We start from the raw sequence: 25,477 nt of genomic DNA, 5'->3' as shown, positions 1-25,477 counted from the left end.
CTGATCGCACGAGGCGATCAGGAGGCGACGAGGCCCTTGCGCACCGCCGGTGACGCCTCCGGTTCCCACTCTCTCCGTCGGCCGCCCCGGCGGCGGGAGGGAGGGGGAACCTCGGGTCTGTTCACTAGGTGGGTGTGTGGTAGGGTTAGGGTTGAGGGAAACGCTGCCGAGGCCGTTGCGGTGGTGTCGCGTCGGAATAAGTTTCTCCGGGCTCCGTTCGCGGTCAGGCGAGGCTTTTGCCTTCGTCTAGGAGCCAGCGGGGTTGGGGATCCCCGGATCTCGTCGAGGTCGTGGGCTATGGTGGCTGGAGGTCCATCGACACTGGCCGTTTGAGTTCTCAAATGGGCGATGGATGCAGGGAGACGAAGACCCTTCTTCTTCCTTGTTGGTATGATTTGCTGCTGCTGTTCTTCTCCTTCCTCTGCGCTGATGCTGGTGGGAGATCTTGCTTTGTCCGGGCGGGTGGCCCTACCGCGGTGCTGGACCGGTCGGATGACTCGAGTTCTCTTTCTTCCGGAAGGGACACTTTTCGCGGTACTCAAAGTCAAAGATGGCGACGGCTGTTGCAGGTGTGTTGGATTGATGTCCATGCCCTCTCAGCGCTGGTGTCAAGAAAGGAGGAAGCAGCGTGGCGGCAATTGTACCGTGGTCGAAGATGATGACCTGCTTGCGACTGGTTGTAGATCCTTCTGCTGCAGGGGTCTTCTCTCAAGATTCAGGGATGATGACCCAGGGCCCTGGAGATCTTTTTGTGTTATGGTTCTTTTAGGATACTCTAGGTGTTTATGGTTCTTTGTGTTTGCGTTTCAGTGTGCTTGTAAGGGTCAACTTCGTTGTACTGATTCGTGATATGGATGAAAAACTTCTAAAAAGAAAGGTAGCACAACCGAAATAGGCAGTATCGGTCATAGTTTGCGCGCTCACGCGAATACATTGAATAGATACAATGGCTGAATTCATCGACGCGTAAAGTCGTAGCGCAATTCATATTTCTTACGACACAAAACCTCTTGCTATTTCAAAATCCACGAGCAAAATAGATGCGGCGGCTGCGGGCATATGTATGGACCCGACCGCATGTATGACTAACTCTCCTTACGGCGACCTGCATATCCATCAACAAAGTCCCTTCGGTTAATCGTCCTCGCAAACGTAGCTCTTGGAGGTTATTAGGTTGGAGGGCGTTGTCCTCCTCCACCGAGCCCGGCTTTGAAGAGCTCGTACGTTGGCCTGCTGCAATGCGGTCCTGGCGTCGGCGGTCTGCGGCACAGACCTCGTCATGATTTGGCTTGGCGCACCGGCGTCAGCTGCTTGTACCAAGTTACCGTTCTCCGCACCATGGCAATGATGAACGACGGATGACGAACTAGGGTTGGCTCAAAAGGTAGCGAAGGGTGATTAGGGGTGGCCGACCAGCTGTTAAATACCCGGGTTAAGCTTCTCAGGCGGCTCGCCGGCCAGCTGCCTGACCATGAATGTTGCGAGAGCGATAGACAAAGTGAATGCAGGTAGGAAGAAACCGGTATCCGGTGTGGGAGTGCAGTGAAAGTTCGGGACGCGGAGAGGGTTTTTGCAGATGTCCGGACTTCCCTAGTGCTGGAATTAAACCCGACTTGCCCCTGCTGGCCGGTGTGTGCACGGGACGTGTACATGTCTGATTAGAAATTGAAGTGTATACGAGTAGGACTAGATTAGTTGGCAGGTTAGCTAGCTAATATAAATACTCAGGTATCCCTGTACTTATGTATCGTGGAGATCAATAAAGAAAAGGCCAGGAGCGACAAGCACCGGTTGGCAATCAATATTGGTTTCGCGTGCGTACGTGGTGTATTGGCTAGAATCGATCAAGTGAAGGAGTCGTTTTGGTTGCTAGCTTAGCTTCGGCTAATCGCAGGTAGTACACGTCTGGAAGTAGTCAGCTCGTGTGCTTAGACATTAAAATTAATAAGGGAAAATGGTAAGCACACACTTCTGTCTGTTTATGCATATACCCATAATCCTTCGGAGCAGAAGCTGCAATCTCTAATGTATAGCTAGGCTCAAGAGTTCACATGGAATGGAGCTCTGTTTCATGTTCATGGTGTCACTCCCTGGTATTTAGTTCAAGCTTGAGCTAAACACCGGGGAGCATGAAAAATTTGCAGTCAATCCAAGAATGGGAATATATGCATATGACACCCACTGCCGGGACATGGGTGTGGAGATGAATTATTTGTGTACATAAAAAGCATGCATCAGGAAATTCAACCACACAAATGGTTTAGTTACACAACAGGTAGCACAACCGGAATCTGATCGCACGAGGCGATCAGGAGGCGACGAGGCCCTTGCGCACCGCCGGTGACGCCTCCGGTTCCCACTCTCTCCGTCGGCCGCCCCGGCGGCGGGAGGGAGGGGGAACCTCGGGTCTGTTCACTAGGTGGGTGTGTGGTAGGGTTAGGGTTGAGGGAAACGCTGCCGAGGCCGTTGCGGTGGTGTCGCGTCGGAATAAGTTTCTCCGGGCTCCGTTCGCGGTCAGGCGAGGCTTTTGCCTTCGTCTAGGAGCCAGCGGGGTTGGGGATCCCCGATCTCGTCGAGGTCGTGGGCTATGGTGGCTGGAGGTCCATCGACACTGGCCGTTTGAGTTCTCAAATGGGCGATGGATGCAGGGAGACGAAGACCCTTCTTCTTCCTTGTTGGTATGATTTGCTGCTGCTGTTCTTCTCCTTCCTCTGCGCTGATGCTGGTGGGAGATCTTGCTTTGTCCGGGCGGGTGGCCCTACCGCGGTGCTGGACCGGTCGGATGACTCGAGTTCTCTTTCTTCCGGAAGGGACACTTTTCGCGGTACTCAAAGTCAAAGATGGCGACGGCTGTTGCAGGTGTGTTGGATTGATGTCCATGCCCTCTCAGCGCTGGTGTCAAGAAAGGAGGAAGCAGCGTGGCGGCAATTGTACCGTGGTCGAAGATGATGACCTGCTTGCGACTGGTTGTAGATCCTTCTGCTGCAGGGGTCTTCTCTCAGATTCAGGGATGATGACCCAGGGCCCTGGAGATCTTTTTGTGTTATGGTTCTTTTAGGATACTCTAGGTGTTTATGGTTCTTTGTGTTTGCGTTTCAGTGTGCTTGTAAGGGTCAACTTCGTTGTACTGATTCGTGATATGGATGAAAAACTTCTAAAAAGAAAGGTAGCACAACCGAAATAGGCAGTATCGGTCATAGTTTGCGCGCTCACCGCGAATACATTGAATAGATACAATGGCTGAATTCATCGACGCGTAAAGTCGTAGCGCAATTCATATTTCTTACGACACAAAACCTCTTGCTATTTCAAAATCCACGAGCAAAATAGATGCGGCGGCTGCGGGCATATGTATGGACCCGACCGCATGTATGACTAACTCTCCTTACGGCGACCTGCATATCCATCAACAAAGTCCCTTCGGTTAATCGTCCTCGCAAACGTAGCTCTTGGAGGTTATTAGGTTGGAGGGCGTTGTCCTCCTCCACCGAGCCCGGCTTTGAAGAGCTCGTACGTTGGCCTGCTGCAATGCGGTCCTGGCGTCGGCGGTCTGCGGCACAGACCTCCGTCATGATTTTGGCTTGGCGCACCGGCGTCAGCTGCTTGTACCAAGTTACCGTTCTCCGCACCATGGCAATGATGAACGACGGATGACGAACTAGGGTTGGCTCAAAAGGTAGCGAAGGGTGATTAGGGGTGGCCGACCAGCTGTTAAATACCCGGGTTAAGCTTCTCAGGCGGCTCGCCGGCCAGCTGCCTGACCATGAATGTTGCGAGACCGATAGACAAAGTGAATGCAGGTAGGAAGAAACCGGTATCCGGTGTGGGAGTGCAGTGAAAGTTCGGGACGCGGAGAGGGTTTTTGCAGATGTCCGGACTTCCCTAGTGCTGGAATTAAACCCGACTTGCCCCTGCTGGCCGGTGTGTGCACGGGACGTGTACATGTCTGATTAGAAATTGAAGTGTATACCGAGTAGGACTAGATTAGTTGGCAGGTTAGCTAGCTAATATAAATACTCAGGTATCCCTGTACTTTATGTATCGTGGAGATCAATAAAGAAAAGGCCAGGAGCGACAAGCACCGGTTGGCAATCAATATTGGTTTCGCGTGCGTACGTGTGTATTGGCTAGAATCGATCAAGTGAAGGAGTCGTTTTGGTTGCTAGCTTAGCTTCGGCTAATCGCAGGTAGTACACGTCTGGAAGTAGTCAGCTCGTGTGCTTAGACATTAAAATTAATAAGGGAAAATGGTAAGCACACACTCTGTCTGTTTATGCATATACCCATAATCCTTCGGAGCAGAAGCTGCAATCTCTAATGTATAGCTAGGCTCAAGAGTTCACATGGAATGGAGCTCTGTTTCATGTTCATGGTGTCACTCCCTGGTATTTAGTTCAAGCTTGAGCTAAACACCGGGGAGCATGAAAAATTTGCAGTCAATCCAAGAATGGGAATATATGCATATGACACCCACTGCCGGGACATGGGTGTGGAGATGAATTATTTGTGTACATAAAAAGCATGCATCAGGAAATTCAACCACACAAATGGTTTAGTTACACAACAGGTAGCACAACCGGAATCTGATCGCACGAGGCGATCAGGAGGCGACGAGGCCCTTGCGCACCGCCGGTGACGCCTCCGGTTCCCACTCTCTCCGTCGGCCGCCCCGGCGGCGGGAGGGAGGGGGAACCTCGGGTCTGTTCACTAGGTGGGTGTGTGGTAGGGTTAGGGTTGAGGGAAACGCTGCCGAGGCCGTTGCGGTGGTGTCGCGTCGGAATAAGTTTCTCCGGGCTCCGTTCGCGGTCAGGCGAGGCTTTTGCCTTCGTCTAGGAGCCAGCGGGGTTGGGGATCCCCGGATCTCGTCGAGGTCGTGGGCTATGGTGGCTGGAGGTCCATCGACACTGGCCGTTTGAGTTCTCAAATGGGCGATGGATGCAGGGAGACGAAGACCCTTCTTCTTCCTTGTTGGTATGATTTGCTGCTGCTGTTCTTCTCCTTCCTCTGCGCTGATGCTGGTGGGAGATCTTGCTTTGTCCGGGCGGGTGGCCCTACCGCGGTGCTGGACCGGTCGGATGACTCGAGTTCTCTTTCTTCCGGAAGGGACACTTTTCGCGGTACTCAAAGTCAAAGATGGCGACGGCTGTTGCAGGTGTGTTGGATTGATGTCCATGCCCTCTCAGCGCTGGTGTCAAGAAAGGAGGAAGCAGCGTGGCGGCAATTGTACCGTGGTCGAAGATGATGACCTGCTTGCGACTGGTTGTAGATCCTTCTGCTGCAGGGGTCTTCTCTCAAGATTCAGGGATGATGACCCAGGGCCCTGGAGATCTTTTTGTGTTATGGTTCTTTTAGGATACTCTAGGTGTTTATGGTTCTTTGTGTTTGCGTTTCAGTGTGCTTGTAAGGGTCAACTTCGTTGTACTGATTCGTGATATGGATGAAAAACTTCTAAAAAGAAAGGTAGCACAACCGAAATAGGCAGTATCGGTCATAGTTTGCGCGCTCACGCGAATACATTGAATAGATACAATGGCTGAATTCATCGACGCGTAAAGTCGTAGCGCAATTCATATTTCTTACGACACAAAACCTCTTGCTATTTCAAAATCCACGAGCAAAATAGATGCGGCGGCTGCGGGCATATGTATGGACCCGACCGCATGTATGACTAACTCTCCTTACGGCGACCTGCATATCCATCAACAAAGTCCCTTCGGTTAATCGTCCTCGCAAACGTAGCTCTTGGAGGTTATTAGGTTGGAGGGCGTTGTCCTCCTCCACCGAGCCCGGCTTTGAAGAGCTCGTACGTTGGCCTGCTGCAATGCGGTCCTGGCGTCGGCGGTCTGCGGCACAGACCTCCGTCATGATTTTGGCTTGGCGCACCGGCGTCAGCTGCTTGTACCAAGTTACCGTTCTCCGCACCATGGCAATGATGAACGACGGATGACGAACTAGGGTTGGCTCAAAAGGTAGCGAAGGGTGATTAGGGGTGGCCGACCAGCTGTTAAATACCCGGGTTAAGCTTCTCAGGCGGCTCGCCGGCCAGCTGCCTGACCATGAATGTTGCGAGACCGATAGACAAAGTGAATGCAGGTAGGAAGAAACCGGTATCCGGTGTGGGAGTGCAGTGAAAGTTCGGGACGCGGAGAGGGTTTTTGCAGATGTCCGGACTTCCCTAGTGCTGGAATTAAACCCGACTTGCCCCTGCTGGCCGGTGTGTGCACGGGACGTGTACATGTCTGATTAGAAATTGAAGTGTATACCGAGTAGGACTAGATTAGTTGGCAGGTTAGCTAGCTAATATAAATACTCAGGTATCCCTGTACTTTATGTATCGTGGAGATCAATAAAGAAAAGGCCAGGAGCGACAAGCACCGGTTGGCAATCAATATTGGTTTCGCGTGCGTACGTGTGTATTGGCTAGAATCGATCAAGTGAAGGAGTCGTTTTGGTTGCTAGCTTAGCTTCGGCTAATCGCAGGTAGTACACGTCTGGAAGTAGTCAGCTCGTGTGCTTAGACATTAAAATTAATAAGGGAAAATGGTAAGCACACACTCTGTCTGTTTATGCATATACCCATAATCCTTCGGAGCAGAAGCTGCAATCTCTAATGTATAGCTAGGCTCAAGAGTTCACATGGAATGGAGCTCTGTTTCATGTTCATGGTGTCACTCCCTGGTATTTAGTTCAAGCTTGAGCTAAACACCGGGGAGCATGAAAAATTTGCAGTCAATCCAAGAATGGGAATATATGCATATGACACCCACTGCCGGGACATGGGTGTGGAGATGAATTATTTGTGTACATAAAAAGCATGCATCAGGAAATTCAACCACACAAATGGTTTAGTTACACAACAGGTAGCACAACCGGAATCTGATCGCACGAGGCGATCAGGAGGCGACGAGGCCCTTGCGCACCGCCGGTGACGCCTCCGGTTCCCACTCTCTCCGTCGGCCGCCCCGGCGGCGGGAGGGAGGGGGAACCTCGGGTCTGTTCACTAGGTGGGTGTGTGGTAGGGTTAGGGTTGAGGGAAACGCTGCCGAGGCCGTTGCGGTGGTGTCGCGTCGGAATAAGTTTCTCCGGGCTCCGTTCGCGGTCAGGCGAGGCTTTTGCCTTCGTCTAGGAGCCAGCGGGGTTGGGGATCCCCGGATCTCGTCGAGGTCGTGGGCTATGGTGGCTGGAGGTCCATCGACACTGGCCGTTTGAGTTCTCAAATGGGCGATGGATGCAGGGAGACGAAGACCCTTCTTCTTCCTTGTTGGTATGATTTGCTGCTGCTGTTCTTCTCCTTCCTCTGCGCTGATGCTGGTGGGAGATCTTGCTTTGTCCGGGCGGGTGGCCCTACCGCGGTGCTGGACCGGTCGGATGACTCGAGTTCTCTTTCTTCCGGAAGGGACACTTTTCGCGGTACTCAAAGTCAAAGATGGCGACGGCTGTTGCAGGTGTGTTGGATTGATGTCCATGCCCTCTCAGCGCTGGTGTCAAGAAAGGAGGAAGCAGCGTGGCGGCAATTGTACCGTGGTCGAAGATGATGACCTGCTTGCGACTGGTTGTAGATCCTTCTGCTGCAGGGGTCTTCTCTCAAGATTCAGGGATGATGACCCAGGGCCCTGGAGATCTTTTTGTGTTATGGTTCTTTTAGGATACTCTAGGTGTTTATGGTTCTTTGTGTTTGCGTTTCAGTGTGCTTGTAAGGGTCAACTTCGTTGTACTGATTCGTGATATGGATGAAAAACTTCTAAAAAGAAAGGTAGCACAACCGAAATAGGCAGTATCGGTCATAGTTTGCGCGCTCACGCGAATACATTGAATAGATACAATGGCTGAATTCATCGACGCGTAAAGTCGTAGCGCAATTCATATTTCTTACGACACAAAACCTCTTGCTATTTCAAAATCCACGAGCAAAATAGATGCGGCGGCTGCGGGCATATGTATGGACCCGACCGCATGTATGACTAACTCTCCTTACGGCGACCTGCATATCCATCAACAAAGTCCCTTCGGTTAATCGTCCTCGCAAACGTAGCTCTTGGAGGTTATTAGGTTGGAGGGCGTTGTCCTCCTCCACCGAGCCCGGCTTTGAAGAGCTCGTACGTTGGCCTGCTGCAATGCGGTCCTGGCGTCGGCGGTCTGCGGCACAGACCTCCGTCATGATTTTGGCTTGGCGCACCGGCGTCAGCTGCTTGTACCAAGTTACCGTTCTCCGCACCATGGCAATGATGAACGACGGATGACGAACTAGGGTTGGCTCAAAAGGTAGCGAAGGGTGATTAGGGGTGGCCGACCAGCTGTTAAATACCCGGGTTAAGCTTCTCAGGCGGCTCGCCGGCCAGCTGCCTGACCATGAATGTTGCGAGACCGATAGACAAAGTGAATGCAGGTAGGAAGAAACCGGTATCCGGTGTGGGAGTGCAGTGAAAGTTCGGGACGCGGAGAGGGTTTTTGCAGATGTCCGGACTTCCCTAGTGCTGGAATTAAACCCGACTTGCCCCTGCTGGCCGGTGTGTGCACGGGACGTGTACATGTCTGATTAGAAATTGAAGTGTATACCGAGTAGGACTAGATTAGTTGGCAGGTTAGCTAGCTAATATAAATACTCAGGTATCCCTGTACTTTATGTATCGTGGAGATCAATAAAGAAAAGGCCAGGAGCGACAAGCACCGGTTGGCAATCAATATTGGTTTCGCGTGCGTACGTGTGTATTGGCTAGAATCGATCAAGTGAAGGAGTCGTTTTGGTTGCTAGCTTAGCTTCGGCTAATCGCAGGTAGTACACGTCTGGAAGTAGTCAGCTCGTGTGCTTAGACATTAAAATTAATAAGGGAAAATGGTAAGCACACACTCTGTCTGTTTATGCATATACCCATAATCCTTCGGAGCAGAAGCTGCAATCTCTAATGTATAGCTAGGCTCAAGAGTTCACATGGAATGGAGCTCTGTTTCATGTTCATGGTGTCACTCCCTGGTATTTAGTTCAAGCTTGAGCTAAACACCGGGGAGCATGAAAAATTTGCAGTCAATCCAAGAATGGGAATATATGCATATGACACCCACTGCCGGGACATGGGTGTGGAGATGAATTATTTGTGTACATAAAAAGCATGCATCAGGAAATTCAACCACACAAATGGTTTAGTTACACAACAGGTAGCACAACCGGAATCTGATCGCACGAGGCGATCAGGAGGCGACGAGGCCCTTGCGCACCGCCGGTGACGCCTCCGGTTCCCACTCTCTCCGTCGGCCGCCCCGGCGGCGGGAGGGAGGGGGAACCTCGGGTCTGTTCACTAGGTGGGTGTGTGGTAGGGTTAGGGTTGAGGGAAACGCTGCCGAGGCCGTTGCGGTGGTGTCGCGTCGGAATAAGTTTCTCCGGGCTCCGTTCGCGGTCAGGCGAGGCTTTTGCCTTCGTCTAGGAGCCAGCGGGGTTGGGGATCCCCGGATCTCGTCGAGGTCGTGGGCTATGGTGGCTGGAGGTCCATCGACACTGGCCGTTTGAGTTCTCAAATGGGCGATGGATGCAGGGAGACGAAGACCCTTCTTCTTCCTTGTTGGTATGATTTGCTGCTGCTGTTCTTCTCCTTCCTCTGCGCTGATGCTGGTGGGAGATCTTGCTTTGTCCGGGCGGGTGGCCCTACCGCGGTGCTGGACCGGTCGGATGACTCGAGTTCTCTTTCTTCCGGAAGGGACACTTTTCGCGGTACTCAAAGTCAAAGATGGCGACGGCTGTTGCAGGTGTGTTGGATTGATGTCCATGCCCTCTCAGCGCTGGTGTCAAGAAAGGAGGAAGCAGCGTGGCGGCAATTGTACCGTGGTCGAAGATGATGACCTGCTTGCGACTGGTTGTAGATCCTTCTGCTGCAGGGGTCTTCTCTCAAGATTCAGGGATGATGACCCAGGGCCCTGGAGATCTTTTTGTGTTATGGTTCTTTTAGGATACTCTAGGTGTTTATGGTTCTTTGTGTTTGCGTTTCAGTGTGCTTGTAAGGGTCAACTTCGTTGTACTGATTCGTGATATGGATGAAAAACTTCTAAAAAGAAAGGTAGCACAACCGAAATAGGCAGTATCGGTCATAGTTTGCGCGCTCACGCGAATACATTGAATAGATACAATGGCTGAATTCATCGACGCGTAAAGTCGTAGCGCAATTCATATTTCTTACGACACAAAACCTCTTGCTATTTCAAAATCCACGAGCAAAATAGATGCGGCGGCTGCGGGCATATGTATGGACCCGACCGCATGTATGACTAACTCTCCTTACGGCGACCTGCATATCCATCAACAAAGTCCCTTCGGTTAATCGTCCTCGCAAACGTAGCTCTTGGAGGTTATTAGGTTGGAGGGCGTTGTCCTCCTCCACCGAGCCCGGCTTTGAAGAGCTCGTACGTTGGCCTGCTGCAATGCGGTCCTGGCGTCGGCGGTCTGCGGCACAGACCTCCGTCATGATTTTGGCTTGGCGCACCGGCGTCAGCTGCTTGTACCAAGTTACCGTTCTCCGCACCATGGCAATGATGAACGACGGATGACGAACTAGGGTTGGCTCAAAAGGTAGCGAAGGGTGATTAGGGGTGGCCGACCAGCTGTTAAATACCCGGGTTAAGCTTCTCAGGCGGCTCGCCGGCCAGCTGCCTGACCATGAATGTTGCGAGACCGATAGACAAAGTGAATGCAGGTAGGAAGAAACCGGTATCCGGTGTGGGAGTGCAGTGAAAGTTCGGGACGCGGAGAGGGTTTTTGCAGATGTCCGGACTTCCCTAGTGCTGGAATTAAACCCGACTTGCCCCTGCTGGCCGGTGTGTGCACGGGACGTGTACATGTCTGATTAGAAATTGAAGTGTATACCGAGTAGGACTAGATTAGTTGGCAGGTTAGCTAGCTAATATAAATACTCAGGTATCCCTGTACTTTATGTATCGTGGAGATCAATAAAGAAAAGGCCAGGAGCGACAAGCACCGGTTGGCAATCAATATTGGTTTCGCGTGCGTACGTGTGTATTGGCTAGAATCGATCAAGTGAAGGAGTCGTTTTGGTTGCTAGCTTAGCTTCGGCTAATCGCAGGTAGTACACGTCTGGAAGTAGTCAGCTCGTGTGCTTAGACATTAAAATTAATAAGGGAAAATGGTAAGCACACACTCTGTCTGTTTATGCATATACCCATAATCCTTCGGAGCAGAAGCTGCAATCTCTAATGTATAGCTAGGCTCAAGAGTTCACATGGAATGGAGCTCTGTTTCATGTTCATGGTGTCACTCCCTGGTATTTAGTTCAAGCTTGAGCTAAACACCGGGGAGCATGAAAAATTTGCAGTCAATCCAAGAATGGGAATATATGCATATGACACCCACTGCCGGGACATGGGTGTGGAGATGAATTATTTGTGTACATAAAAAGCATGCATCAGGAAATTCAACCACACAAATGGTTTAGTTACACAACAGGTAGCACAACCGGAATCTGATCGCACGAGGCGATCAGGAGGCGACGAGGCCCTTGCGCACCGCCGGTGACGCCTCCGGTTCCCACTCTCTCCGTCGGCCGCCCCGGCGGCGGGAGGGAGGGGGAACCTCGGGTCTGTTCACTAGGTGGGTGTGTGGTAGGGTTAGGGTTGAGGGAAACGCTGCCGAGGCCGTTGCGGTGGTGTCGCGTCGGAATAAGTTTCTCCGGGCTCCGTTCGCGGTCAGGCGAGGCTTTTGCCTTCGTCTAGGAGCCAGCGGGGTTGGGGATCCCCGGATCTCGTCGAGGTCGTGGGCTATGGTGGCTGGAGGTCCATCGACACTGGCCGTTTGAGTTCTCAAATGGGCGATGGATGCAGGGAGACGAAGACCCTTCTTCTTCCTTGTTGGTATGATTTGCTGCTGCTGTTCTTCTCCTTCCTCTGCGCTGATGCTGGTGGGAGATCTTGCTTTGTCCGGGCGGGTGGCCCTACCGCGGTGCTGGACCGGTCGGATGACTCGAGTTCTCTTTCTTCCGGAAGGGACACTTTTCGCGGTACTCAAAGTCAAAGATGGCGACGGCTGTTGCAGGTGTGTTGGATTGATGTCCATGCCCTCTCAGCGCTGGTGTCAAGAAAGGAGGAAGCAGCGTGGCGGCAATTGTACCGTGGTCGAAGATGATGACCTGCTTGCGACTGGTTGTAGATCCTTCTGCTGCAGGGGTCTTCTCTCAAGATTCAGGGATGATGACCCAGGGCCCTGGAGATCTTTTTGTGTTATGGTTCTTTTAGGATACTCTAGGTGTTTATGGTTCTTTGTGTTTGCGTTTCAGTGTGCTTGTAAGGGTCAACTTCGTTGTACTGATTCGTGATATGGATGAAAAACTTCTAAAAAGAAAGGTAGCACAACCGAAATAGGCAGTATCGGTCATAGTTTGCGCGCTCACGCGAATACATTGAATAGATACAATGGCTGAATTCATCGACGCGTAAAGTCGTAGCGCAATTCATATTTCTTACGACACAAAACCTCTTGCTATTTCAAAATCCACGAGCAAAATAGATGCGGCGGCTGCGGGCATATGTATGGACCCGACCGCATGTATGACTAACTCTCCTTACGGCGACCTGCATATCCATCAACAAAGTCCCTTCGGTTAATCGTCCTCGCAAACGTAGCTCTTGGAGGTTATTAGGTTGGAGGGCGTTGTCCTCCTCCACCGAGCCCGGCTTTGAAGAGCTCGTACGTTGGCCTGCTGCAATGCGGTCCTGGCGTCGGCGGTCTGCGGCACAGACCTCCGTCATGATTTTGGCTTGGCGCACCGGCGTCAGCTGCTTGTACCAAGTTACCGTTCTCCGCACCATGGCAATGATGAACGACGGATGACGAACTAGGGTTGGCTCAAAAGGTAGCGAAGGGTGATTAGGGGTGGCCGACCAGCTGTTAAATACCCGGGTTAAGCTTCTCAGGCGGCTCGCCGGCCAGCTGCCTGACCATGAATGTTGCGAGACCGATAGACAAAGTGAATGCAGGTAGGAAGAAACCGGTATCCGGTGTGGGAGTGCAGTGAAAGTTCGGGACGCGGAGAGGGTTTTTGCAGATGTCCGGACTTCCCTAGTGCTGGAATTAAACCCGACTTGCCCCTGCTGGCCGGTGTGTGCACGGGACGTGTACATGTCTGATTAGAAATTGAAGTGTATACCGAGTAGGACTAGATTAGTTGGCAGGTTAGCTAGCTAATATAAATACTCAGGTATCCCTGTACTTTATGTATCGTGGAGATCAATAAAGAAAAGGCCAGGAGCGACAAGCACCGGTTGGCAATCAATATTGGTTTCGCGTGCGTACGTGTGTATTGGCTAGAATCGATCAAGTGAAGGAGTCGTTTTGGTTGCTAGCTTAGCTTCGGCTAATCGCAGGTAGTACACGTCTGGAAGTAGTCAGCTCGTGTGCTTAGACATTAAAATTAATAAGGGAAAATGGTAAGCACACACTCTGTCTGTTTATGCATATACCCATAATCCTTCGGAGCAGAAGCTGCAATCTCTAATGTATAGCTAGGCTCAAGAGTTCACATGGAATGGAGCTCTGTTTCATGTTCATGGTGTCACTCCCTGGTATTTAGTTCAAGCTTGAGCTAAACACCGGGGAGCATGAAAAATTTGCAGTCAATCCAAGAATGGGAATATATGCATATGACACCCACTGCCGGGACATGGGTGTGGAGATGAATTATTTGTGTACATAAAAAGCATGCATCAGGAAATTCAACCACACAAATGGTTTAGTTACACAACAGGTAGCACAACCGGAATCTGATCGCACGAGGCGATCAGGAGGCGACGAGGCCCTTGCGCACCGCCGGTGACGCCTCCGGTTCCCACTCTCTCCGTCGGCCGCCCCGGCGGCGGGAGGGAGGGGGAACCTCGGGTCTGTTCACTAGGTGGGTGTGTGGTAGGGTTAGGGTTGAGGGAAACGCTGCCGAGGCCGTTGCGGTGGTGTCGCGTCGGAATAAGTTTCTCCGGGCTCCGTTCGCGGTCAGGCGAGGCTTTTGCCTTCGTCTAGGAGCCAGCGGGGTTGGGGATCCCCGGATCTCGTCGAGGTCGTGGGCTATGGTGGCTGGAGGTCCATCGACACTGGCCGTTTGAGTTCTCAAATGGGCGATGGATGCAGGGAGACGAAGACCCTTCTTCTTCCTTGTTGGTATGATTTGCTGCTGCTGTTCTTCTCCTTCCTCTGCGCTGATGCTGGTGGGAGATCTTGCTTTGTCCGGGCGGGTGGCCCTACCGCGGTGCTGGACCGGTCGGATGACTCGAGTTCTCTTTCTTCCGGAAGGGACACTTTTCGCGGTACTCAAAGTCAAAGATGGCGACGGCTGTTGCAGGTGTGTTGGATTGATGTCCATGCCCTCTCAGCGCTGGTGTCAAGAAAGGAGGAAGCAGCGTGGCGGCAATTGTACCGTGGTCGAAGATGATGACCTGCTTGCGACTGGTTGTAGATCCTTCTGCTGCAGGGGTCTTCTCTCAAGATTCAGGGATGATGACCCAGGGCCCTGGAGATCTTTTTGTGTTATGGTTCTTTTAGGATACTCTAGGTGTTTATGGTTCTTTGTGTTTGCGTTTCAGTGTGCTTGTAAGGGTCAACTTCGTTGTACTGATTCGTGATATGGATGAAAAACTTCTAAAAAGAAAGGTAGCACAACCGAAATAGGCAGTATCGGTCATAGTTTGCGCGCTCACGCGAATACATTGAATAGATACAATGGCTGAATTCATCGACGCGTAAAGTCGTAGCGCAATTCATATTTCTTACGACACAAAACCTCTTGCTATTTCAAAATCCACGAGCAAAATAGATGCGGCGGCTGCGGGCATATGTATGGACCCGACCGCATGTATGACTAACTCTCCTTACGGCGACCTGCATATCCATCAACAAAGTCCCTTCGGTTAATCGTCCTCGCAAACGTAGCTCTTGGAGGTTATTAGGTTGGAGGGCGTTGTCCTCCTCCACCGAGCCCGGCTTTGAAGAGCTCGTACGTTGGCCTGCTGCAATGCGGTCCTGGCGTCGGCGGTCTGCGGCACAGACCTCCGTCATGATTTTGGCTTGGCGCACCGGCGTCAGCTGCTTGTACCAAGTTACCGTTCTCCGCACCATGGCAATGATGAACGACGGATGACGAACTAGGGTTGGCTCAAAAGGTAGCGAAGGGTGATTAGGGGTGGCCGACCAGCTGTTAAATACCCGGGTTAAGCTTCTCAGGCGGCTCGCCGGCCAGCTGCCTGACCATGAATGTTGCGAGACCGATAGACAAAGTGAATGCAGGTAGGAAGAAACCGGTATCCGGTGTGGGAGTGCAGTGAAAGTTCGGGACGCGGAGAGGGTTTTTGCAGATGTCCGGACTTCCCTAGTGCTGGAATTAAACCCGACTTGCCCCTGCTGGCCGGTGTGTGCACGGGACGTGTACATGTCTGATTAGAAATTGAAGTGTATACCGAGTAGGACTAGATTAGTTGGCAGGTTAGCTAGCTAATATAAATACTCAGGTATTCCTGTACTTTATGTATCGTGGAGATCAATAAAGAAAAGGCCAGGAGCGACAAGCACCGGTTGGCAATCAATATTGGTTTCGCGTGCGTACGTGTGTATTGGCTAGAATCGATCAAGTGAAGGAGTCGTTTTGGTTGCTAGCTTAGCTTCGGCTAATCGCAGGTAGTACACGTCTGGAAGTAGTCAGCTCGTGTGCTTAGACATTAAAATTAATAAGGGAAAATGGTAAGCACACACTCTATCTGTTTATGCATATACCCATAATCCTTCGGAGCAGAAGCTGCAATCTCTAATGTATAGCTAGGCTCAAGAGTTCACATGGAATGGAGCTCTGTTTCATGTTCATGGTGTCACTCCCTGGTATTTAGTTCAAGCTTGAGCTAAACACCGGGGAGCATGAAAAATTTGCAGTCAATCCAAGAATGGGAATATATGCATATGACACCCACTGCCGGGACATGGGTGTGGAGATGAATTATTTGTGTACATAAAAAGCATGCATCAGGAAATTCAACCACACAAATGGTTTAGTTACACAACAGGTAGCACAACCGGAATCTGATCGCACGAGGCGATCAGGAGGCGACGAGGCCCTTGCGCACCGCCGGTGACGCCTCCGGTTCCCACTCTCTCCGTCGGCCGCCCCGGCGGCGGGAGGGAGGGGGAACCTCGGGTCTGTTCACTAGGTGGGTGTGTGGTAGGGTTAGGGTTGAGGGAAACGCTGCCGAGGCCGTTGCGGTGGTGTCGCGTCGGAATAAGTTTCTCCGGGCTCCGTTCGCGGTCAGGCGAGGCTTTTGCCTTCGTCTAGGAGCCAGCGGGGTTGGGGATCCCCGGATCTCGTCGAGGTCGTGGGCTATGGTGGCTGGAGGTCCATCGACACTGGCCGTTTGAGTTCTCAAATGGGCGATGGATGCAGGGAGACGAAGACCCTTCTTCTTCCTTGTTGGTATGATTTGCTGCTGCTGTTCTTCTCCTTCCTCTGCGCTGATGCTGGTGGGAGATCTTGCTTTGTCCGGGCGGGTGGCCCTACCGCGGTGCTGGACCGGTCGGATGACTCGAGTTCTCTTTCTTCCGGAAGGGACACTTTTCGCGGTACTCAAAGTCAAAGATGGCGACGGCTGTTGCAGGTGTGTTGGATTGATGTCCATGCCCTCTCAGCGCTGGTGTCAAGAAAGGAGGAAGCAGCGTGGCGGCAATTGTACCGTGGTCGAAGATGATGACCTGCTTGCGACTGGTTGTAGATCCTTCTGCTGCAGGGGTCTTCTCTCAAGATTCAGGGATGATGACCCAGGGCCCTGGAGATCTTTTTGTGTTATGGTTCTTTTAGGATACTCTAGGTGTTTATGGTTCTTTGTGTTTGCGTTTCAGTGTGCTTGTAAGGGTCAACTTCGTTGTACTGATTCGTGATATGGATGAAAAACTTCTAAAAAGAAAGGTAGCACAACCGAAATAGGCAGTATCGGTCATAGTTTGCGCGCTCACGCGAATACATTGAATAGATACAATGGCTGAATTCATCGACGCGTAAAGTCGTAGCGCAATTCATATTTCTTACGACACAAAACCTCTTGCTATTTCAAAATCCACGAGCAAAATAGATGCGGCGGCTGCGGGCATATGTATGGACCCGACCGCATGTATGACTAACTCTCCTTACGGCGACCTGCATATCCATCAACAAAGTCCCTTCGGTTAATCGTCCTCGCAAACGTAGCTCTTGGAGGTTATTAGGTTGGAGGGCGTTGTCCTCCTCCACCGAGCCCGGCTTTGAAGAGCTCGTACGTTGGCCTGCTGCAATGCGGTCCTGGCGTCGGCGGTCTGCGGCACAGACCTCCGTCATGATTTTGGCTTGGCGCACCGGCGTCAGCTGCTTGTACCAAGTTACCGTTCTCCGCACCATGGCAATGATGAACGACGGATGACGAACTAGGGTTGGCTCAAAAGGTAGCGAAGGGTGATTAGGGGTGGCCGACCAGCTGTTAAATACCCGGGTTAAGCTTCTCAGGCGGCTCGCCGGCCAGCTGCCTGACCATGAATGTTGCGAGACCGATAGACAAAGTGAATGCAGGTAGGAAGAAACCGGTATCCGGTGTGGGAGTGCAGTGAAAGTTCGGGACGCGGAGAGGGTTTTTGCAGATGTCCGGACTTCCCTAGTGCTGGAATTAAACCCGACTTGCCCCTGCTGGCCGGTGTGTGCACGGGACGTGTACATGTCTGATTAGAAATTGAAGTGTATACCGAGTAGGACTAGATTAGTTGGCAGGTTAGCTAGCTAATATAAATACTCAGGTATCCCTGTACTTTATGTATCGTGGAGATCAATAAAGAAAAGGCCAGGAGCGACAAGCACCGGTTGGCAATCAATATTGGTTTCGCGTGCGTACGTGTGTATTGGCTAGAATCGATCAAGTGAAGGAGTCGTTTTGGTTGCTAGCTTAGCTTCGGCTAATCGCAGGTAGTACACGTCTGGAAGTAGTCAGCTCGTGTGCTAGCTCGGTATGCGCACGTCTTGCCGTCTTGGGGCTGAAACCAAGATAGTCAGTGAGCTTTGTTCATCATCGTCGTTCGTCGTCGGTCATCGCGTGTTGCCGGAAAGTACTCGGTGACATGGTCTGGGCCAACACCTAGACACACCCCTTGATTTAGGATCGGCCTAGGCGATTTCAGACGTTCGGACTAGTCCGGCTCAAAATGGGAAAGAACGTTGAAGGCCTAAATGTGTTCGGACCGTTCGATCCGGGCATTTAGGGGCGATTTGGTGAGGCTCGTCGAAGTACACCATTCAATCATGCAAAATTCGAGTTTGTACGAGAAACTGACAAATAACAACGGAATTAAAAAAACACAGCTGCAACGCTGATGGACACATCCATGTGAGCTGTTGGTCTTAGGTTCAGCTGTTCAGTTTGTCATCTAAACTGCATTATTTTTAGCGGAAAGCAAGAGTCAACCTTACATGCATTTTCCAGCAAAGCAAATTAGCAATGCAATATAAGTAGCCAGGCAATATTTTATCTATTACAGATAAATTACAGTATGTTATCAGAAATCAGAACCACTAAGAGAAATTGATGAGATCACAGTCACACCATGTCAAGGAGATCGGAGCTGAAAGTTCTACCTAAGCCGAATCTGATCTTCAAGTAAGGCCATTCGCCCAGCAACTTAGTAAGAATGGGCAACAAAGCTACCAAAACACAAATTGATATGGATAGCCAGTGGAGACGTTGAGCCAGCACTGTGTATAAACCAGTTGAAAAGGCCGTAGTTGTTGCCACGTATGCAAACCACATGAGCTTCCTAGTGAAGGATCTGTAATAGATCAAGAACTCATAATCCTTCCACCTTGCTACGATGCATATAAAGGCGACAACAAATGAAGAGCACATTGCTAAGGTGTCAGAGATTATGAATGCCTTGAATGCAGCCTTTTGAGACATGATGGGAAGTCCCTCGCTTCCAGTAGCACTGCTGTATCCTCCGGGGAGGGTGAAAGCAGCGGCAAAGGTGATTGTTGTAATGAGGATCGCCACTAATGAGGTGTTGGTTGTGTATGTTTTAGTTAGTGACTTTGCATCCATCCGTGATGCATCGGTCAACAGCCGTGTTGTGTGCACATGAAGATTATAAGCTGAAGGGGCACTTTGGGGATCAGCTCTCAGCATAAGCATCATCACTTCATTCTGTATTAATTCAAAGGAAGGTCCAATTACAGGAAGATCATAGTGCAATAGTAAATCTTAGTTATCTTCATGGGTAACAATGAGAAAATATGAATGACAAACTAAGGCCATGAGTTATTTTCAAATCGATCAAAGAGATAGCCAATGATAAGTTCCGACGTTGAATACGCAACAAAAGAAAGCTAATATATCAAAATCAAGTAATGATATTACATAGATTTATAGGGAAAGAAAACAATGAATACGCCTCTCTTTGTTTAACTCTGAAACGAAAACCGTAGGGTGGGATCCCAAACATTAAAAAATTTATTCATACCAAAATAATTATATAACACACACACACACACACACACACACACACACACACACACACAGAGAGAGAGAGAGAGAGAGAGAGAGAGAGAGAGAGAGAGAGAGAGAGAGAGAGAGATGCACATTTGAGAGTGGTTTGTAAAACAAAGTGTGATATGTTTATGTAACTAAATGAATGATTCCACTGAATATTACAACATACTTTAAAGGTTACAACATACTTTAAAGTGTGATATGTTTGTAATACATACTATAACATACTTACCCAGTTTAACGTCGTGGCACGATGCATGATTCCTGACAATACCCAAGCTGGTGACGTGCCGTTGTTGTTCATCACATGTGTGTGTGTATCCTTATGAGACAGTAAAGCAGCAACCACTTTTGGATCACAGTTCTCCACAGCGAGATGCAGAGCAGTTCTTCCTTTGTTGTCCTGCATGTTGACCAGTTTGCCAAGCTGTGGCGTTGCGAGGACAAATTTCACAAAGTCCAGATGACCATAGTATACGGATGTGTGGAGGCACGTCCAACGCTCAACGCGTGCTCCGCGGCAAGGAGCATCTGGGCAGTGCTTAAGCAGCTCGCGTGCAGTGGCAACATGACCTGCGTGTGCAGCAACCTGAAGGAGAGAATAACCATCGCTCGTCATGTCATACCCTAGAGCGGGATCATGCTCCAGCAGCAGCCGTAGCATGTCGATCTTGTCACGGTACATGGCCGTGCACATTGGAGTATACCCACGCTTGTGAGCTTCTTTGGCCAGCCCAGGACGTTTGGCCATGATTCTTTTAACGATAACTGAGAGAGAATCAAGGTATGAATGATCATCATTGTTAATTAATTGACCGATCGACAAGAGATGATCAACGATAATTAGCAATTAACTTAATTACGAGGATTATAAATGCATCAACACATACTCGTGCTATTGTATTGTATATATACTACTTGGTCCGATACATATTAATTGTCGCTCAAACGGATGTATCTAGAGCTAAATATGCTGGATGGAAGGGAGTACTAGAGTAGCTAGGAGGTAGAATCTCACCTGAGTTCCCATTTCTGACTGCTGAATGGAGAGCATTGTAGCCGAACTGTCCCCCGTGATCAGAATCGCCAATCTCCAACAGTCTCAGGGCAACGCTAGTAAGATCTCTGGCGGCAGCAACGTACATTGGCGAGTCGCCGAAGTTGTTGACACCTTTGGAGAGGGCGGGCTCTGCTTCTATCAGCTCCAGAGCGAGCTCCGTGTCGCCGCTGCAGATGGCATGGTGGAGCGCACTGCATCCGTCCTTGTCTTTCTCCAAGATGGCCTCGCTCAACCGCCGCACTCGGTAGCGTCCGAGCAAGGCGGAAGCCACGGCCACGGAGCCGCTTCTCACGGCGGCGACAAGCGGCGTCTCGCCGTCCAGGTTGGTCTGGGCGAGCAGGGAGTCCTCTAGTGCGATCACGTCCACGCAGAACCCCTCGTGGCCATGGATGGAGGATATGTGGAGACAAGTGTTCCCCTGCGGGGTTGTTCCGAGAAGAATGCTTAGATCCTGCGAAGCCATGGCCTGCATCGACGCCGAGTCACCCGATGTGGCTGCTTTCAGGAGCCGTCTGTCCATCTGCATGGCTCCTGCTGATTTGCGTCTCTTTCTTCCTTCCCTTAACAGCAATCAAGCGAGTGTTAACAATACAAGAAATTTGCAAGAATTTAATTCGGTCAGAAGAATATTTCCACCTGACAATGCAAGAACATCAGACTTCTTGTCGCAGTCTTGTTGAAAGAATGGGGGATGGCGTCGACGGCAAGTTAAAGGGAGCCTCCCCCTCCGGTCCGGTCATCATCTTCAGTCTTAGTGGAACCTTTAAAGCTACGAGGTCTCCCTCCTAGTCAATCTTGTCGCCTAAATTTAACTTCCTCCAACTGTATTTTACTATTTCCTTTGCCTTTCTTTTGAACTATACACTTGGCCCAAAAGCAAAAGCCGATATACATGCAGCACCGAACGGGATTGACTGAAGAAAAGCATCATCTATAGTAGATAGTATATTTTATACACTAGTATATGTTATATATGCAATAAGGGGATAGCTTTTTTTTTTCTTTTCCTTTTTTGCATGGAGAGAATAAAGGGAATAGCTTTATATGTGGGGTACGGTAAAGGTTGCATCCTTGTATTGGCAAGGTATATATCCAGTAATAGTCCCTCTGAAACAACTACGACTGTGTGCTTTACAGAGAACCCCATGTATTAAGGTTTTTTGTGTGTGAATAGTATTGAGGATTTCTTGTCTTTGAATTGTAACTCTATCATTATGAAATAAATTATCATTGATCCTGCATTGCTAAATCTTAGTCGACTAATATTTAACCAAGTCTCACTCGATGCTATATTCGTGAGATCTTACGTGAAGATCCGTGCACAATTTATTTTTATTTTTTCTTTCTTCTTTTTACATGTTGTGTTTCCTGACTGAGGCTTCAGTCAATTGAGATCTAACCACTCTCGAAACAGGCTTTCCTCCCGCTTTATAGATAAAGGAACAACTGAACATAGTACACAGTCGAACGATACAAGGTGGAGAGGTAGCCCTTGTACAAAGCAAAGCAGATCCCGAGACAGCCGGATCACGTAGGAACAACTACGCTACCACAGGATACAACGCCACGCTACGCCCTAGCACACCTAAGCTCCATGACAATGCCCTCAGGAGGGAAGACGACGCGAAGCGTTCCTGCTGCCGAGTCCAAAGTGGACATGAGCTTTCGCTTGGAACCCTAACACGAAGAGGAGATCCACGATGACGTCTTCAAGAAGAGAGCGGCGCCAGCGAGCATCGTCGCCGTCAGCGCAAAAGCGCGGAGCTTTCGCTCGGCAGCTCACCCATGCCACACGAGGTCACCAGGAGAACCGCGACGATTCCAGACTCCCGGATCGGGATCTGGACATCGCCCCGGAAGGAGTGCGAGCCCGAGCCACCTGATGCTAGCCTCTCGTCGCGCACACGACCAAGAGGAGAGCCACCACTGCCGCCATAGTGCCCGCCGGAGAGCCAACCATGCAGCCCACTACCCGCCGCTGCCACCCCGGCATCCATGTCCCGAGTCACCGCCAAACGTCGACCTCACAACGCGCAGCCATGGTGGGAGGAACGGGAGGTGTCTCCTTCTGCTCCTAGCCCGGCATCAGCCACCCAGCCTGGGTGAGCACCCCCACAGTAGGGGGCATCCACGCCTGTGTCCCGCAACAATCTCCGTCGACTGTGAGGAACACTGCCGAGTAGCTGCCGACGGACACCGCTGAGCAAGCCCCGCACGATCCACAACCAGACCGAGTCAGACTCGCACGCCGCCGCATCCTTGGCCAATGCTGTCAAACTGTCTGCAGCATATCAGCAACATGGTGCCTACTAGGATCGACGCCACAAAGAAGCAACAGGAAGGATAGCACTAACGCGAGGGAGGACCAACGCGGACTAGGTCGGCTCCCGGACCCTGCACTCCGACGGACGCCATCCACCACCACCAACTAGATTCAGCCTCGAGGCCGCTTGGAGGACCGGCTGATCCGCCCAGGACACCCGCACCGCCCCCACACCACCCCCGCAAGAGCCAGCATCGAGAGGGCACACCACCGTCAGAACCACCAGGTCCACACTGCCGGCCGACCCCCACGCCGCCGGAATCACTGAGATCTAACCGCACTCACACAAGTAATACTAAAGACTCTAGAGACCTAAGGATTTTCCCTTTTGCTATATTTTTAGAGTTTTTTCTGTCGAAAACCGATTAATGTGGAGGTGGCACGTGTAACACAGGGGATGTAGGGGGTACAAAACATGGTGTGCGTGTGTGTTTTGCCTCCCGTCGGTTTCTAAATTCTTGGCCAGGTCCATGCATGTTGTGGTCGGAGATGCTCTTCATGCATGATGTGACCATGTGCATAAAAAATGCTACACCTATAAAACAAGTACTCCATTTGGTAAAAAATATAAGAGCATGTAAAGAAATATAAGAGCATTTAGATCACTACAGAAGAGTACAAAGATTTACTTAACCTTTCAAACTAATTCTCTCTTCCCCCTGAATTTAAGTGGGATGGGCCCCTCATCACCCTATTACCAATCACAATCATCCACATCAATTTGTATCTAAAATACAATATTGAAGTAAACCTTTGTAGATGTAGCATTACCCCCACGTGCATGCACTGACTATTTTTTAGCACTCTGATGGCCGCTTAACAGCGTGGGTAGTTGTGCATTTTCCGGTAATTGTTTTTGGCTCCTAGGTGCATATGCACCCATTGTCGAAATACACATTTTGAAAAGTTGAAAAATTCGGAACAAAAATCCCGCGTGTATATCCGGACATTTTATGTGCGTGCACAAGGTTTCAGTGAAAAACGACGTTTTGTGTGGCTTGTGTAAAAAAGACAATTTCTGATGCTTCCTTTCTTTATCTTTTTTACACAAGCCACAAAAAACGTCGTTTTTCACCGAAACCTTGTGAACGCACATAAAATGTTCCGGATATACACATGGGATTTTTGTTCCGAATTTTTCAACTTTTTGAAATATGTATTTCGACAATAGGTGCATATGCACCTAGGAGCCAAAACGCCGCTCTCTGCATTTTCCCCTTACCTGGATGTGTTGTTCATTTCGTATGTTGATGCATAATATATTGAAGTGAACGTGACTATGTTTTGCTTTTCTGTCCGTGTTTTGTTGATGGCTGTATAATTTAGTCTTTCAGCTGGAGTTGTCATCTGCCTGTAATGTTAGCATAACTCTATTTGGTACATGCATAATGGGAACCATGCTTCCTCTTGTGAAAGAATGGGAAACATCATATACCAGCTTTGATTTTGCTCTTCTGAAAGTAGATATCTTGTGAAAGTTTTTTATTTACCCGCTTTGATTTTGCTCTTTATGCACCATCTTATGGTTCCTCCTTGTTCATATTCCTGCAAATATAAATGACATTATCGAATATAGGACATATCCTTTTTGGTTACAAAAGTATTGTCCACCACATGAGGTGGATGGTACTCCAAGATGCTTTACCCAAAAAGAATTTACCTGCTTTATATATAAAGCAATCATCACCAAACAATCTGATACAAACATACATCACCGTGACACATACACCCAAGGCAGGACATATATACGCTGAGAACAGCAACACCACTCCAATGTTGGGAAACATAGTAGAAAACAAAAGAAAACGCACCTACGATCGCCTAAGAACAATATGAAGATGCATAATGGGTTGCAATCACAATCGTTACCGTCACCGAGTTGCAGCGAAAGAAGAACGTGATGATGTAGATCGTATTAGGAGTCCCTCGAACTGTCGATGAACGACCCCGCGAACCGCCCACAATATTCTTCAATTTGCACATGTTTAAAGGTGAATCTAGAGATTCCACCAAAGAGTGCAAACTAATCTTGCTATATGGGAAGCGGCCAATCTTTGCCAACCTGCAAGTTAATTTTTACCAATGCATCCAATCTGTAAGTTATTTTTTATCTCTACTTGATTGCATCAACATGTACTTGTAACGGCATTTTGTATCGTACGGAGGAGCTTCGGACATGGCTAGTTGGGGAGGGACGCAGACATAGTGTTTTAGAATGATGATGCCTTCTTCAGAGTTCAGAGCAAAAAAAAAAGAGTAACTGAAAACAACAGACAAAGTGGTATTGGACGCGCTGCAATTGGGCCAACCAGGCCCGCGCGAGATTGACTCGGCCTGTTTGGTTGGCCCGTATACACCGTTCGACCTGCACGCCATGAACTTTAAAGCGCTCACATCCAGGCCCGCGAGCTACGCTCATATCGGCAGTTGCTCCAGAGCCAAGCACTACTAGAAGAAAGCTTATAGATAGAATTTTAGCAGTAGCACTGGAAAAGGGAACCGCGCTACTGCTAATTACCACCCGGTGAGAAACACCATCTTCTCAGAGCATTGTATGCTCAGAGAAAATGTAGAGC

At 50.0% G+C, this 25,477-nt stretch overlaps 1 protein-coding gene across 2 annotated transcripts; it reads right to left on the bottom strand.

The window, feature by feature from the left end:
* Positions 1-17,817: 17,817 nt before the first annotated feature.
* LOC123039948 (ankyrin repeat-containing protein NPR4) lies at positions 17,818-21,622 on the bottom strand. 2 transcript variants are annotated; one of them, XM_044462923.1, is made up of 4 exons: positions 21,215-21,621; positions 20,537-21,138; positions 19,751-20,286; positions 17,818-19,173 (listed from the first exon to the last, which is right to left on the bottom strand). In XM_044462923.1, exons 2-4 carry the CDS (start codon positions 21,102-21,104, stop codon positions 18,574-18,576), a joined length of 1,704 nt encoding a protein of 567 aa, XP_044318858.1. In that variant the 5' UTR covers positions 21,105-21,138; positions 21,215-21,621; the 3' UTR covers positions 17,818-18,573. The 2 variants fall into 2 exon arrangements, with proteins under 2 accessions (XP_044318858.1, XP_044318859.1); XM_044462924.1 differs by having other exon boundaries at positions 20,537-21,622.
* Between the last annotated feature and the right edge of the window lie 3,855 nt (positions 21,623-25,477).

The sequence above is a fragment of the Triticum aestivum genome, chromosome 2B (genome assembly GCF_018294505.1).
Source record: "Triticum aestivum cultivar Chinese Spring chromosome 2B, IWGSC CS RefSeq v2.1, whole genome shotgun sequence".
NCBI classification, from domain to species: domain Eukaryota; kingdom Viridiplantae; phylum Streptophyta; class Magnoliopsida; order Poales; family Poaceae; genus Triticum; species Triticum aestivum.
Note: the sequence above shows the minus strand (reverse complement) of the source record. Positions and strands in the feature narration are given on the sequence as shown.